The following is a 15,884-nucleotide window of genomic DNA, read 5'->3' on the forward strand; positions in this document are numbered from 1 at the left end:
CGTGCTTGCTTTGATTGTATACGTGCATTATTGAACCAAACCTGACTTGTATTACAACCATGCTAGGACGTGATTGACCCTTTTCCTAGCTTACCTATACTCTTTGTGTATCTGCCGAGCAAACCAAGGTGAGTTCACACAGCCAAGGCATGGGATTCCCGGGTTGGGAATTGGGTTGGAAATGATGAATGTGGAATGATTACTCGTACTTACGCATATACCAGACTATAGACCATCGTCCTCAGGTTAGTCAGGACACGTTACGTAAAGCCTACGTAACCCAGTACAATTGCCATATGTCTCCCGGGTCGGGAAGGACACGTTACGTAAAGCCTACGTAACCCAATACCATTCACTGGCTTCCAGGTCGGAAGGCCACGCTGCGTAAAGCCTACGTAGCCCCCACGCGTACCACTGTCCTCGGGGAAGGGCACGTCACGTAAAGCCTACGTGACCCTGTACGTTTTCCTGTTCTCGGTAAAGAAGAACACATGGTCGGAAGTTAGTCTAGTAAGTACCGTTAATGAGAAGCCCTCATTAGCCAGGATGAACATGGGAAACCCCCACCCTTAGTACACACTAGTATGGGAAGCCCCCCACTAGCTATACTTATGCATTACGTTATGAACATACTTTCTGTGAACTCGCTCAACTAGTTTGTTGATTATTTGCTGCATGCCTTGCAGGATCTTAGGTATACTTGGAGCTTGCACCATAGGAGAAGCGGGTCGTTGTGGACAAGAACTCGTGAATGCTTATTAAACACTTTTACATTCACACATTGATACTTATGCTTTGGGTTTTACATTTAATGCTTCCGCTACTTAAACAGTGTTTGGTTTTGAACACCAATTATGTCTTTGATTATTATTAAATGCTATGTTTGATATAATTGGTGGCTTGATCCTGGTCAGTCACGCTCCCAAGCGGTGGTGCTCCGCAGGTGGATTTTGGGGGTGTGACACTGATGACTTCATGACCAGTGCAGCGGAAAACGTTCCATACCGTGCCAGATCCGTTTAATTTCCTGAAATACATGTGAGTTGAAAAATCAACAATAATGTTGAGCGAGTTCACGTGTAGGTGAGTATGTAAAACATTTGTGAGTATAAAAATAGTTGTGGTATGTAGCAGTGTAAGAGGACTTGTGATCATCAATGGTTTGCAAGGCCACTGACATATGTGAAGTGCAAATAGGGAGACTCAAACCTAGCAGATTTCGCCACGGCAAAGTATGTGGACAAAGTCACCCCACGGTCCGTTTCTAGTTTGGCCGGGGGCTGGGCTCGCTACACCCAGATAGATCTACCGCTCCTGTCCCTCGGTCCCTCCATGAGGACTAATGGCCCCATGTTGTTCCTATCCACTCACATGATCTAACACCTCCTTACGTTAAACATACCGTTGTAAAGTACTCGTAAATCATAGTAACATGTATTTCACCCCCGCAGTTAAGTAAACTGAAAACAGTTAGAGAAAAGGGGGACATGAACTCACAGTGAGTGCGTCTCAATACCAAGTAATCCGAATATCCGAAAGCTGTGCAACGACCTACATGTGCTAATTCTATTAGACGGATGGCCGTGCCTTAGCTTTATAGCTTACATTTTTAGGAAACGGTTAGACAATCGCTTTGTGTATATACTTGGTAATTTACTTTCCTTCCCAAGGATGGGGGATTTAAATACATGTGTATTTATAACATTAAGTCTCACTTAATATATTTTATTTCTCATTCCAAAAATATAATTATTTTTCTCAAAAATAATATATTTTCTCTTCATATAATACTTTCCAAAATAATACGTTGACAATACATGCGTTTATGAATATTTCCGAATAAAGCGTAAGTTACGTTTTGGCGATTAAGTGGTAATAGTAATTACCGTTGTAACTTATATGTTTGTCGTGAAGGCGTTGGTATTATTTCGGGTTCGACAAAGTTAGTAAATATTATTTCTTTACTCGAAAAATAATATTTATACATTTTCACAAAATAATCATAAACAGTGTTGTGAAAAATATATTTACCGAATATATATTTATCACATTTAGTTTTTGTGAAAATCCCACCTCCGATTATTTAATAAATAAAGTCATGGCGAAATATATTTTGAAAACATTTCAAAAATAATTCTAACACTTGTAAATAATTCTACATGTTATATTTTTAGAAAATTTCGCCAGAGTTTTCCCCTGTAACTGGAGGTGGCCACGCTTTCAAGCGTATCATTTTCTTTTACAAAAACACTTCAACAATTTCTTTTAAATCAACCAATAAATTTTCAACCCATAAACAAGTTTCAACACTACAAACTTGTAGACTAGTATGTAAAATCGCATTATTACATGAACTTGTAATTTTTCTAAAACTATTGTGTAGATCTCGTTATTTTTAGTGGATCTATGTGTAAAATAGTTTAGTCTTGCAAAAACCCCGTTTTTGGAACAAATCACTCTTTACAACTTCCCGACAATTTTTATAAAAATTGTTATTTTGTCGGATCTTTCGTTTCACAAGTATTTATACACTTGTAGTTTGTAAAAATCATATTTATTAGTATATTATCCAGCTTCTATAAAACATGATTTTCTTGACACTTGGTTCTACGAATATACCACTTGTTCATACGTAGATCGGCTCGTTTTAAACACTATTTTACATGTCAAAATATTTTTACACAAGTTCATGTTTCCCGTGTGGTGGAGTTTCACCTTTTAACCCTTGTACAGCTAGAAACAAGTGTATGTCAAGATTCGGGATCTTAACAAAGTCGGGTTAAACGATGATAAGAGCCACCATATCATAGATCGGGCTTTAACAATCAACATATTCAAATACTACGACATTTACACGCGTTATATGCTTTTAACCAACGTTTTTCATGTTTTAGTAGACTTTAAAGATTCGAATGATGGGTTACCGACTTTTAACCGTCAAAAATTCTTTTAACCACTTTAGATACGATTAAAAACGAGTTTTAAACAATATACCTCTAGCTCAAGGCTAGGGAAGAATCTAGTCGAAAACGGCGTGGATAAAAGCAAATGCACGAGGTCCTTCAACTTCCGTTTGCTTCAAGCTTCCTCGTACGTGATCCCCGACACTAGTATATGCTTTGAATGGAGAGATCGAAAGCCGACAATGGGTGTGTGTGGGTGGGGATTCTCGGCCGAGAGGAAGCAAGAGGGAGAGAGAGAGAGATGGTGAAATGTGTGTGTTCTTGTGTGTGTGAGTGTGTGTAGTATTTATAGGAAAAATCAAGATTATCGTCCATCGGTCGCTAGGTCGTCTAGATATCCACGTAATCTAATTAAATAATAAAAAGTTGTACTCTTTATGTCACATCATCGTGACCGATTCCATTAGAGAGAAATGCCATCCGGTTCGATCTCGATTGTTCAGTTAGAGTTCAGTTTAGTTAAGTGGGTTAACTTTAAGTGTTAACTCCGTTAGTTGTTTAACGCGTTATAAGGCGGGTGTTAGGGTAATCAGGGACCCTAACTGGCTCAGAAAAATACCAATAATATTTTTGGCAATATTTTTATATTCCGGGTATAGTCCGGTTGTTCGGTTGGATAGTAATCCGTTAAAGCGCTTAAGTAATCCTTTAAGCGTTGTAAATAATATTTTAGCGGCACAATTTATTCTGCAAAGTGTCAGGGATATTTCCTCATATTTTGGCACTTTATTAATTAGCTAGAAGCTAGTATGTTGATAAAAGTGCTGTGTTTCGTGCTTAAAGTATGTTTTAGGCACATCCAATCTCTATATCTTATTCCTAGAGACGCAAATATACAACCCTTGTATCCCTACACACACTATGGGTGTAGTAAAATAATTCTGGCTCATACAGGCCTTTAGAGGCAGTGTTTGCCTGATGCTGGCTATATCAGCATGTTCAATAGGTTATCCGTTCAAATGCTACTGTGCTTTTGTGCATCATGTTTGTCACTAGAGTTCAGTAAATAAATAATGTAGTGACGGAAAAATCAAAGTATGATGCAGATATGTACAAATGTCAACAATCAAGTAGCAGTCTATCAGAAATCCCAGTTAAGCACAGTAATTAGGCAACAATCAATAATTAATTAAGTCGTACGGATACCTGGTTTTGTGAGGGTTGTCACAGATGCAGCGCCGTATGCGACATGATAACGTATAGAGTACAATCGACCAGACTCGTTCAGAAATATGTTTACGTCTGTCGGTGCATCTAGTGTATGTTAACTTCGTCTTAATCGTGTCTTATGTCTAGATAGGATAAGCTAGTACACAACAGGGTTGAAATTAGGGTTTTACATGTAAAAGTGGGTGATTCTGCTTGAAAGTGTCAATGTGCATTTCAAGCGAAATCACAGAGTTAATTCCGCTTGAAATGAACATTGACATGTTCAAGCGAAATTACTTATTCCTCTTGAAACAGTCATGACATGTTGAAGCGGAATCTCCACAACTATATATAGCTATGCTGTTGTGTCATTTGGAGCGGAATCAGGTCATATGTTCTGAGTCGAGGTGCTGCCGGATTTTTGTCATAAATCATTGTAAAAGCTCAGGAGATCATTAATAGAAAAGAATTGAAAAGGAACAAGCTGTTTGACATTGTTTGCATTGATTCCGCCTTTGTAAATGATGATGAACTACTCATACTAACTGTTTAGGGTCACACGACGGTCCAACAAGTGGTATCAGAGCTCAGGACGAGGAGTTCATACCAATTCAGCTTGATTTCATATCTTTTACATCTTCTTTTCTGAATTGAACAAAATTTAACGGTTGAAATGGCCTAAATTTTACACATATCACGTAAACATAGTTTTAACTAACCCTAGAAAGAATTAGACCAAAATTCGGACTAAATCTGATAAAAAATGGACTCAAACCTAATTCCGCTTGAACGATCCATCTTATTCCACTTGAAACTGTCTGTGTAATTTCAAACGGAATCACTTATTCCGCTTGAAACTACCTTGTATTTTCAAACGGAATCACATATTTAGACTAACTCCGCTTGAGACTGCAAACTGAATTCAAACGAAATCAGATTCCGCTTGAGTGTTCAAGTGAAATCAGCTATTTCGCTCCAAAGTTGATTCCGCTTGAAACCAATCTCTTATTTTGATTGAAGTGATCTCGCTTGAAGTGATTTCGCTTGAAGAAATAAGTGACATTTCACTTGAAATTGTTGTTTTTAAAATCCAAAAAATTTTTTTTCTGAGTGTTTGTTGATTGTGTAAAACATGGTCAAAATGTTTGATGAACAGGAAAACGATAACCTTGAAAGATTGAATGATTGGTATGATAGGTTTTGGTTTAACAATAGAGAAAAAGGGAATAAGCATGTTTGGGTTAATAGACTCGAAAATTTTTTGTGCAAGAAACATGAACCGTTGGATGAGTTGCTAACACCGTATGATCAATTACTTGAAAATTTAAAAAGGAATGAGATAAGAATATCAGATGCTGAACAGATATCAAAATTTGCAGATGTATTACCGGCTGAATGGAATGAATTCTTGATTAACCTGAAAAAGGATTTTAGATTCTCAAATTTGTGTTTAAGAGAATTCATCAGTAAGATTAAAACACACAATTATGAAAATGAAAAGAAAAAGGAGTTGATAGATGAAATAAAAAAGGATTTAGAAAAGATAAATTTGGATGTGATCATTGAAATGAAAAAAAGAATCTTTGTGTGTCTTGCTGCAAAAAATGTCATGAAATATGATATTAAGAGAGGTTGCTACATAGATGAATATGCAAACCCTCTTGATTTTGTTAAAATTTTCTGTACAGGAATATACAAGACAGAGATAAAGGAAATTCCAAAGAATGAAGAATCTGTGAAGATTGGATCTTCGAATTCAGAATCAGTGTGCTCAAAATGCGAAAAATCCAAAGCAGACAATGTCAAACTCTTGAAGGATGTAGAGAGTTTGACATTGGAAAACAAAAATTTAAAAGAAAAAGAAAAAGAATTTGAAAAGATTAAAATTGAAAATAAAGATGTTTCTTGGATAAAATTAGAAAATAAAGTTTTAAAAGAAAAAGAAACAGATTTTCAAAATCAAATAAAAGTTTTAGAAAATAAAAAATTTATTTTTGAAGAAAATAAAATTACAAATGAAAAAACAATAAATTCTCATCTTGAGAAAATTACTCAACTTGAAAATGAAGTTGAGTGTGCTAGAAATAAAATCAATGAATTAGAAATGAAATTGAAAGGCTTTGTGACTTCTTCATCATTACCAGATCTTGTATGTCCAAAACCGATCAATTCTGTTCTAATAAGTGACAGTGTCACAAATTTTGACAAAGTCAAAATTGAAGATTGTTATGACGAATCTGATGATGAAAAAGAAAAAGAAGAAAAAAGAAAAATCTTTTTGGAATTAAAAGAAAATTTTAAAAACACTACTTAACAATCTACTGAAATAGGTGAATGCTCAAAGCAAAAACCTGTTAAGAAGATTGTAGAACAAAAACAAAGTATTAAAAATTTAGAAAAAGTTCAAAATAAAAATAAAAGCTCATCAGTTCAGTCATCCAATCATTATGAAAAATCAAAAAAAATTGAAAAATCAAAACTCACAAAAAGTTGGTAACCAGTGGTGCAGGTTTGACCACAGTTCTCAAATGCCAAATCAAGGATATAGGAAAGGACACGATTACCACAAGGCAACTCAATGCTATGATCTAAGTGTGTGGTATGAAAATGGTGTATGGTATGAAAGTGGTGAAAGGTATGATAACAGAATGTGTTACACTTGTGGCTATCAAGGACACGTTGCTGTTAACTGCCAAAGCCAGAGATTCGAAACAAGAAGGTGCTATGAATGCCAAATTAGAGGCCATATTGCAAGAGATTGCCCAATGAGATCAAAGGAAACATCGAGGGCTGAATCTCAGAAAATGGTGAAGAACTCAGTTGGAATTGAAGAAAAGCCTAAAGAAAAGAAACAGAAAAAACAGAAAGTGAAATTATCACAGGGGCAGAAAGATCGTTTGAGGAAGAAGAAAAAGAAAGCTAGAGAGTATTTGGAAAAGATTTTGTCCTCGGATACAACTGGTAATCTGAGAAAAAGTTCTGATGAATTGCTTTCCTCAACTAAAAAGGCAAGCAAAACGAATTCATCAGATACAAATCTTAGGACAAAAGGGAAGATAAAGAAAGAAAAATTAACTAATCAAACCGATGAGCAATCAAAGAAAGTTAATTTTTCAGATGAAGTCTTTATGAAAGTGTTTAAGTATAACAAAGATTGTGAAAAATCATGCACGTCACGAGTTGACAAATTTGGAAAGCTTAAACATTGTAGAGATTGGGTTCCGATAAAGAATGGCGATGAATTTGTTTCTGAGAAAACAAAAGAGCCATCTCCTGGCGATGAATTTGACTTGTCAAAGTCAAAAGAGCCACGTTTTGGCAATGATTCTGACTCGTCAAAGTTAGAGGAGCCAAGATCAGGCAATGAATATGACTCAAAAAAGTCAGAAGAGCCACAAATTGAGGTAAAAAGTGGTGAATCTGAATTGTCAAAATCACCCAAGGCTGGTCAGGCTTGGATGAATCTGTTTAAATGAAAAACCTGACTTGCTGGAGTTCCCAGGATGGTAAGTGTGGAACAGGAATCGGCATCTTTCTTGAGAAATTCACAGGTTGGTAACTGTGATATTTCGAATTAAAAAAGTCTAATCAAGGACATTAAGTTGTACTTGATTTATCTTTCCGACAAATGGTTAAAGGAGAACAATGTGATGAAAGAACCCTGAGTTTGTGAAAAGACAAACAAAACTAATTTTCCGGAAAAACTATTTTGATTAAAACAAACTTAAGTGTTTTAAAATCATAATGGGAAAATAGTTTGTTGTCAGGGGGAATTCTGATTGTTTATGCCAAGTGAATGGCGAATTGAAGCGATTTGATATCAGTTTGTCACTTTCCTTTTACAGTTTGTTTTCAAATTTTCCTAGAAAATCAAAATTGAAACATATTTTGATTTTAGGGGGAGAAAAATTTTAAAAAAATTAGAAAATTTGAAAATACCAAAAACATTGAAAAAGTAAAAATGAGTTTTGTTGTGAATAAGAGTAAATGATAGTAAATCAGTGGACTATCACAGCATGCTAAAGAAATGAAATGTCAAATGTGATAAACGGTTTCACTAAGGATGTGACATAGGCTCAGCTAGACTAGTAGATTTGCGATAATGATACAAACTTAAATGAAAAAGCCTAGTTCTAGTGGGAAACATGGTTGAAAGCATAGTACTTAGTTTTGTCCTTCGTGATTATGTACCTACTCAGTAATCGCTGAATGGTAAAAGAGCATAAAAACCAGTCAGTTTGTGAATTTTCACAACTTGCTGAAAAAGTCACTGTGTTTGTGCATTTTATTTTGCAAAGATTTAAGCTTGTTTTATTTCTTTATTTTGTTTAATTATTGGACATCCTCTGCGTATACGTGAGTATCGAACTGGAAGTTAGTGCCTAAACGTTCTGCTTTATTTTCTTTGGTGTTTCGTTTAAGCTTTGGATCACCTCTGCGTATACGGGAGTATCGACCTGGTGGTTAAAGCCTAAACAACTTCAACTTATTTTACTTTCTTATTTTGTTTAAACATTGGAGTTTCTCTGCGTATCGAAAGATCGACCTGATTGTTAATGTTTAAACATTCTGCTTTGTTTTCACACATATCACAGTTGATGAAAGTTTAAAGGCATTACTTGAGTTAGTGTATTACATGATGAGGGGATATACTGAGATCGTGGGGTCCATAAGAATTTAATGCAAAATTAATATACCTTAACGTATCGGTAAGCATTTCGAAAGTTTTTAGATTGAGTTTAAGAGGATAACTATATCGTCAATCTATGTGATTCTTTTAGAACTTAAAATAATTAAAGTTTAACGGTGCTAGTGATTTGTCTCATGAACTGATATGATCCTTTTACACAAACTCACAAAAATATTGTCTGTATATATTTCTTTACTGCATTTCTCTAAAAACAAAAACTCAAAAAGACTTTGTGTTTAGCATAAACTTTTGAAAATACAAAAAGATTTTAGACAACTGATGTCAGAAAGTGGATTTTCAAAATTCTGAGTGCTAAACATGATGAACTACATTGGGTTGGGAAAGCTTGTTGAAAACTTTGAATGTTATATACAAATGTTTTGAAAGTTTGTGTGATTAGTTAATCAAGGTCATTCATTTGAACTTGATGTAACTATAATAGATTGATGAATGAATGATCTAAATGTTATAAATTTGTGAAACTTATGTTGAGGTAGAGGATATGCATGTTAGACAAGTTTTGAATTCTGAGCAGGATGTGAGTCAGGTGACAATCTTGAACCTGTGGAAGTCAGACTATGATCCCAGAACAGCTTAAGGGGAAGTCTGTGAGCAAAGAAAGATCCCCATGGTAAAGCTTGTATAAAGTTTGAACCAGAAGTTGAGCCCCAGCATATCGAAAGGGGGAGTCTACATTCTGGATCAACATTCAAAGGGGAGTTTAAAGATAGAAGTTTAAGGGAGCTTTACAATGATAGACATGTTGTTTGAACGCAAGGACTGATGAAGACTGAAGACTTTGAAGACTTGTCACTGCAGACTTTGTCGACATCCAAGGGGGAGTCTCTGTTAGTGCACTTTGTCTGTCAACTTCGTCTGGTATCAAGTCTTGCATTATCCGTGGCACGAAGAACGATAGAATAAGAACAAAGACTGAAGACTCGACGCCGAAGACTTCGTCAACATCCAAGGGGGAGTCTGTTGGTGCATCTAGTGTATGTTAACTTCGTCTTAATCGAGTCTTATGTCTAGATACGATAAGCTAGCACACTACAGGGTTGAAATTAGGGTTTTACATGTAAAAGTGGGTGATTCCGCTTGAAAGTGTCAATGTGCATTTCAAGTGAAATCACAGAGTTAATTCCGCTTGAAATGAACATTGACATGTTCAAGCGAAATTACTTATTCCGCCTGAAACAGTCATGATATGTTCAAGCGGAATCTCCACAACTATATATAGCTATGTTGTTGTGTCATTTGGAGCGGAATCAGGTCATATGTTCTGAGTCGAGGTGCTGCCGGATTTTTGTCAGAAATCTTTGTAAAAGCTCAGGAGATCATTAATAGAAAAGAATTGAAAAGGAACAAGTTGTTTGACATTGTTTGCATTGATTCCGCCTTTGTAAATGATGATGAACTACTCATATTGACTGTTTAGGGTCACACGACGGTCCAACAACGTCAAAACATAGGTTAACTCAAGTTTATACCGTCGAATCGAGATGTATTACATTTTACCGGATTTGTTTCCAAACAAAATTTACGTCAAAATATAGATAAAAATAAAATATTTTATAATTGACCGGACTCGTTTTCAAACAAAAGATACGTTAAGTCGTAAACGAACTCAAATTTTTGTCAAATGCTAGAGAGTTAAAAAAAAGTTAGAAAGTATTGGGGCCTTTTTTTTAAGTTAGAAAGTAGAAGAGTCGTTTTTTTATCAAGTTAGAAAGTTTATTAGTCAATTTACTAGAGTGCTGAGAGGGGTGAATTTTGTCAACTCACAAAACTTGATGGGTGATTGGTGATTTCAAAGGTTGGCATGACCTTTGAAATTAAGGTATTATATAAGAAATATTAGATTTTAATAATCCCAACTCACTAGTACAAAAATGCTCAAAAGAGACGGTCATCAAAATGCTTTTAAGACGGTTTGTATAAAAACCGTCCTTTTATCATATTTTCATTTTTCATATTACACATAACCGTCCTTTTTTATTAAAAGTTCAACCGTCTTTTTATCTAAATCGTCTTTTCTTTAGTTAATAAATTGAACCGTCTTTTTTACCCTAGTTACAACCGTCCCTTTTAGAAAATTTAATATTATGATGATAATATTAATTTACCATCATACATAAAAGTCCAAAATTATCCATGAACCTGAATTTTCAAATTAATTAGAAGAGATTAATTAGAGAAAGGTAGAGAGTTGGATTAGAAAAAGTCAAAGCATTCCTGCCCACCTATACGAACGTTGTATATCCCATAATTTCTTTTTGAAATTTAAAAAATACCAATCATGTTTATATTATATTCAATCCAACTAATTTCTTCAACTTCAGTAAGGATTCGCATTCATCATTTACATTAATACATTCTTCTACTTGAGGACTTCTTCATTCTTTTTCTTTTACCTGGATCTTCAACAAGGTATGTTTATTAGAATTATATGTTTTTAATTTAAATAAATTATTATTTATGCATACATTCATTTAGATATAGAAACCCTTTAGTTTATACCCGTCTGAAATTATTCTATTAGAGATTAATTTTGGATTGTCCCTTTCTGACTGCTTTTTTATTCAATTATTCAGTTCAGATGGATCGTAATTATTGGATGTACGAAATCAGTCATACTAACCAGGAGTTTGTGATTGGCTTGCCAAGTTTTCTTAAGACTGCTCAAGAGGATCGTGTGAACAAAGGAAAAAAAACCATCCGTACGGAATGTAAAAATATTACCGAATTTCCAGAAACAAATGAAATCGAGTATCATTTGCTGAAAAATGGATTTATGTTGAATTATACTTGTTGGTCCAAACATGGTGAGTCACTTGCTAACCGTAGCACATCTTCGATTAGTTTAGAAGCTAATTATAACGACGAGAACGAGGGCCCACACATTACTGATGACGATGATTATTTAGACGCGGCCAATGATAATTTAAATGACATGTGCAATGATTTGGAAACCAATTCTTGCGACAATTATCAAGAAAAACTACAACAATTATTTGACGATGAAAAAAAAACCATTATATGTTGGTTGTAAAAAGTTTTCTAAGCTCAGCGCCGTGTCAAAGCTCTTAAACTTAAAGACAAACTACATTTGGAGCGATAAGAGTTTTACATGTCTATTAGAGTTATTACATGACATGCTTCCTGAAGACAACGAGTTACCCATATCCATATACTGAGCTAAGAAATTGATGTGTCCAATGGAATTAGAGGTTCAAAGAATACATGCATGTCCAAATGATTGTATGTTGTACAGAAACCAGTTTGAAAAAACTCATACGTGTTATATATGTGGTGAACCGAGGTACAAACGTAAAAATGATACTGGTGAATATGATGACGATGTGACGAAAAATGGACCAGCGGCTAAAGTATTGTGGTATTTCCCCATTATACCAAGATTAAAGCGTTTATTTGCAAATCCTAAAGAATCAAAGTTGTTGCGTTGGCATTCTGATGAGCGTAAGGATGATGGAAAGTTAAGACATGTGGCGGATTCACCTCAGTGGAGAAACTTTGATTATGATTATCCGGATTTTGGTAACGAGGTTAGAAACATACGATTTGGTCTTAGTTCAGACGGTATCAATCCTTTCAGAAATATGAGCAGTAGTCATAGTACTTGGCCTGTCCTTCTGTGCATCTACAACCTTCCTCCGTGGCTATGCAAAGAAAATACATAATGATGTCATTACTAATTCAGGGTCCAAAACAACCTGGTAATGACATTGATGTTTATTTGTCTCCTTTGATTGATGACCTTAAAGCCCTATGGAGCCCTGGTGTAGAAATGTACGATGCTTATGAAAAAGTGAACTTTACGCTGTGAGCCATGATATTTTGCACTATAAGTGATTTCCCAGCATACGCCAATTTGTCAAGATATAGTACGAAAGGTAAAAAAGCTTGTCCTGTATGTGAAAACGAAACAAGCTCTATAAGGTTAAAACATTGCAATAAAAATGTGTATATGGGACATCGACGATTTCTTCCACGAGATCACCATTATCGAAGACTTACAGAAGAGTTTGACGGAAATGAGGAGCTTGGAAGGGCTAGGAAAAGTTTTGATGCGTTTTCACGAGTTGAAAATATGAATACCGTTCTAGGAAAAAGATCTCGTACTAAGCAATGAGATAACTGGAAAAAAAGGTCAATCTTTTGGGATTTACCTTACTGGAAAAGTTTGGAAGTTCGACATTGCCTGGATGTTATGCATATTTAGAAAAATGTATGTGATAGCTTGTTAGGTTTATTGTTAAACATTCCTGGAAAAACTAAAGATGGGATTAATGCCCGTAGAGACATGGAAGCTATGGGAATACGTAAAGAGCTTGCCCCTGTTGAGAGAGCCAATAGTATTTATCTTCCACCCGCATGCTATACTATGTCAGGCGAAGAAAAAAGAAAGTTTTGTGAATGTTTGCATGATATTAAAGTTCTATCTAATTATTCTACAAACATTAAAAGTCTGGTGTCAATGAAAGATTGTAAATTACTTGGCATGAAGTCTTATGATTGTCATGTTTTGATGATGCATATGATTCCTATTGCAATTCGTGGATTGTTACTTGAGGAAGTTCGACATACAATTACAAAACTTTGTTTGTTTTTCAACATGATTCACTCAAAGGTTATTGATCCCGAAGTCTTGGATAAGTGGGAGAAGGATATATATATTACCCTTTGTGAACTAGAGATGTACTTTCCACCATCTTTCTTTGATATAATGGTTCATCTAGTATCTCATGTCGTAAAAGAGATAAAGTCTTGTGGTCCTGTATTCCTACGATACATGTACCCCTTTGAAAGATATATGGGTGTGTTAAAGGGTTATGTGAGAAACCGTAATCAACCAGAGGGTAGGTAGTATTGTTCAAGGGTATACTTCCGAAGAGGCAATTGAGTTCTACACAGGTATTGCTATCACAAAATCAATAATATAATTTAGTTTTCTTAATTATAAATGACACTTTTAATTCTTGATTTATTTATAGGTTATTTGGAAGGCGTCAAAAGTATTGGTGTTCCTAAATCTCGTCATTCAGGCCGACTTGCAGGCGCGGGAGGAGTTGGTAAGCAATTAATCACCCCACCATCTGATGAGTTGCAAATTGCTCATTTTACTGTTCTACAACATATGATATGTATTGCTCCGTATGTTAATGAACACAAGAAAATATTACGATTGACACACTTGCGCAAGTCAAATAATTGGTATGCCAAACAACATAACAAGGGGTTTTCCGCTTGGTTGAAGAAAAAGGTGGAGGAAACTTATGGTGAACCAAATGTTGATAAGACGGTGGAGAGGTTGGGAATGGGGCCAGACTTTAGAGTAATATCTTACCAAGGGTATGATATTAACGGTTATATATTTTATACTAAAAAATCAAGACGATAAAAGTGTAACGCAAAATAGCGGAGTTACACAAATAGCCAAGAACAAATGTTGACCAAATGACAATCGCCAAAGAATCATATTACGGTGTCATACAAGAAATTTGGGAGTTATCATATTCTTCATTCACAATACCTTTGTTTAGATGTAAGTGGGTCAATAACCGCACATGTGTTAACGTCGACGAACATGGTTTTACACCGGTTGACCTTACAACGGACGGGTATAAATCAGAACCATTTATTCTCGTAACTCAAGCCACACAAGTATTTTTTTTCAAAGATCCGTGCAAACCAAGATACCATATAGTATTGCAAGGTAAGCGACGATGTTGATGATGTTGACGACGAGGAAGAATACAATCAGTTTGACGAATTACCACCATTTTCTGTCGGTATTCAACAGAGTAACGACTATATCACCGTTGGCACCTCATACTTACGACGATCTGACCACGACGAAGGGATATCTATCGAAAAACCAAGCCCAAACCAAATTATAAAGGTTTATATTAATCATATACATATATGTTCTTTCTATATAATTAATTAAATTAATATTAATTTATTAGTAAAAGTTTATTTTTTCCAGGACAAACGATGATACTTATGATCTAACGATGACGAAGGGTATTTGTCGTTAAATCGGTTACATTCTACGTTCTTATTCTATAACAATGTTTCTATTTGATGAAACTATGATTTGGTTTTCTTGAAAATGTCATATGATGGATGCGTTTTTTATTTTATGTTCTTTGTTTCCAAATTTTTTTATATTAAAACTTAATTTAGGCTTCATTGTCTACTCAATCACTACAAACTGCTCATTGTCTTGCCATGGAAGACAAACACATTCTTAATGGAGACACAAAACTTGTTTTAGTGAACCGTGTCAAACACAGGCCTCGACTATTTTGCTTCTACCTCTTTCATTAAGATAGCATAGCCATTGAATAAAAAGAAAAATAACATAATATAATATAACTAATAGGATTCCCCGCATATTGCTGTAGAAATTTGGTGTTGGTGTAGCAATCGAAAGAGAAAACCTAAAAATAAAGTTGCAATACGTCCAAAATTATATGGACATCTAAAGTTAAAATTCGATATCCTTATGATGTAGTTACTATAGAGCAAATGCTAAATATGTTGATTAACGCTTTGTTACAAAATAGAATTCTATTTTAATTCGAATAAAAGTGTAAGCTAAAATTCTTTATATGTTAACATGTATCTTTTTTAAATCGTATTATTAGTTAATAAAAAATATTGATGGAGTTTAGGGGTGTGAACAAGCCTAGAGGCTCAAGTGTCGAGCCTTAACGACCCCAAGTCCAAGCTTGGCTCGTTTAAGCGAGCTCGAGCCGAGCTTTTAACTCGTTTGAGGTTCTTCTCAAAATAAATCGAGCCTGATCCGAACCGACCCTGAACTTTAGGTTTTACTTACGTGCCGAGGTCGAGTTAAAATAAGTAGGCTCAAACCAAGCCGAACTCGAGCCTAGTCGAGCTCGGACTTGGCCCGACTCGTTTACACCCCTAATAGAAATAAGTGCATAACTTGTATCTTAACATCTCAAATTATGATTTTACATATATAATTAAAATTAGTAAATTGTTAAAAGAAAAAAAATACCAAACTAACATAAAGATAAAAAATGTGAAAT

General features: G+C 35.0%; 1 protein-coding gene across 1 annotated transcript; it reads left to right on the forward strand.

Moving 5' to 3' along the window:
• The first annotated feature begins 12,020 nt into the window (after window positions 1-12,020).
• On the forward strand, window positions 12,021-15,314 carry LOC110890160. The gene is made up of 5 exons (XM_022137732.1): window positions 12,021-12,368; window positions 12,524-12,645; window positions 13,063-13,682; window positions 13,818-14,158; window positions 15,234-15,314. The coding sequence occupies exons 1-5, from the start codon at window positions 12,021-12,023 to the stop codon at window positions 15,312-15,314; spliced, it is 1,512 nt and encodes a 503-aa protein (XP_021993424.1).
• Window positions 15,315-15,884: the final 570 nt, after the last annotated feature.

Source organism: Helianthus annuus, chromosome 2 (genome assembly GCF_002127325.2).
Source record: "Helianthus annuus cultivar XRQ/B chromosome 2, HanXRQr2.0-SUNRISE, whole genome shotgun sequence".
Taxonomy (NCBI): Eukaryota; Viridiplantae; Streptophyta; class Magnoliopsida; order Asterales; family Asteraceae; genus Helianthus; species Helianthus annuus.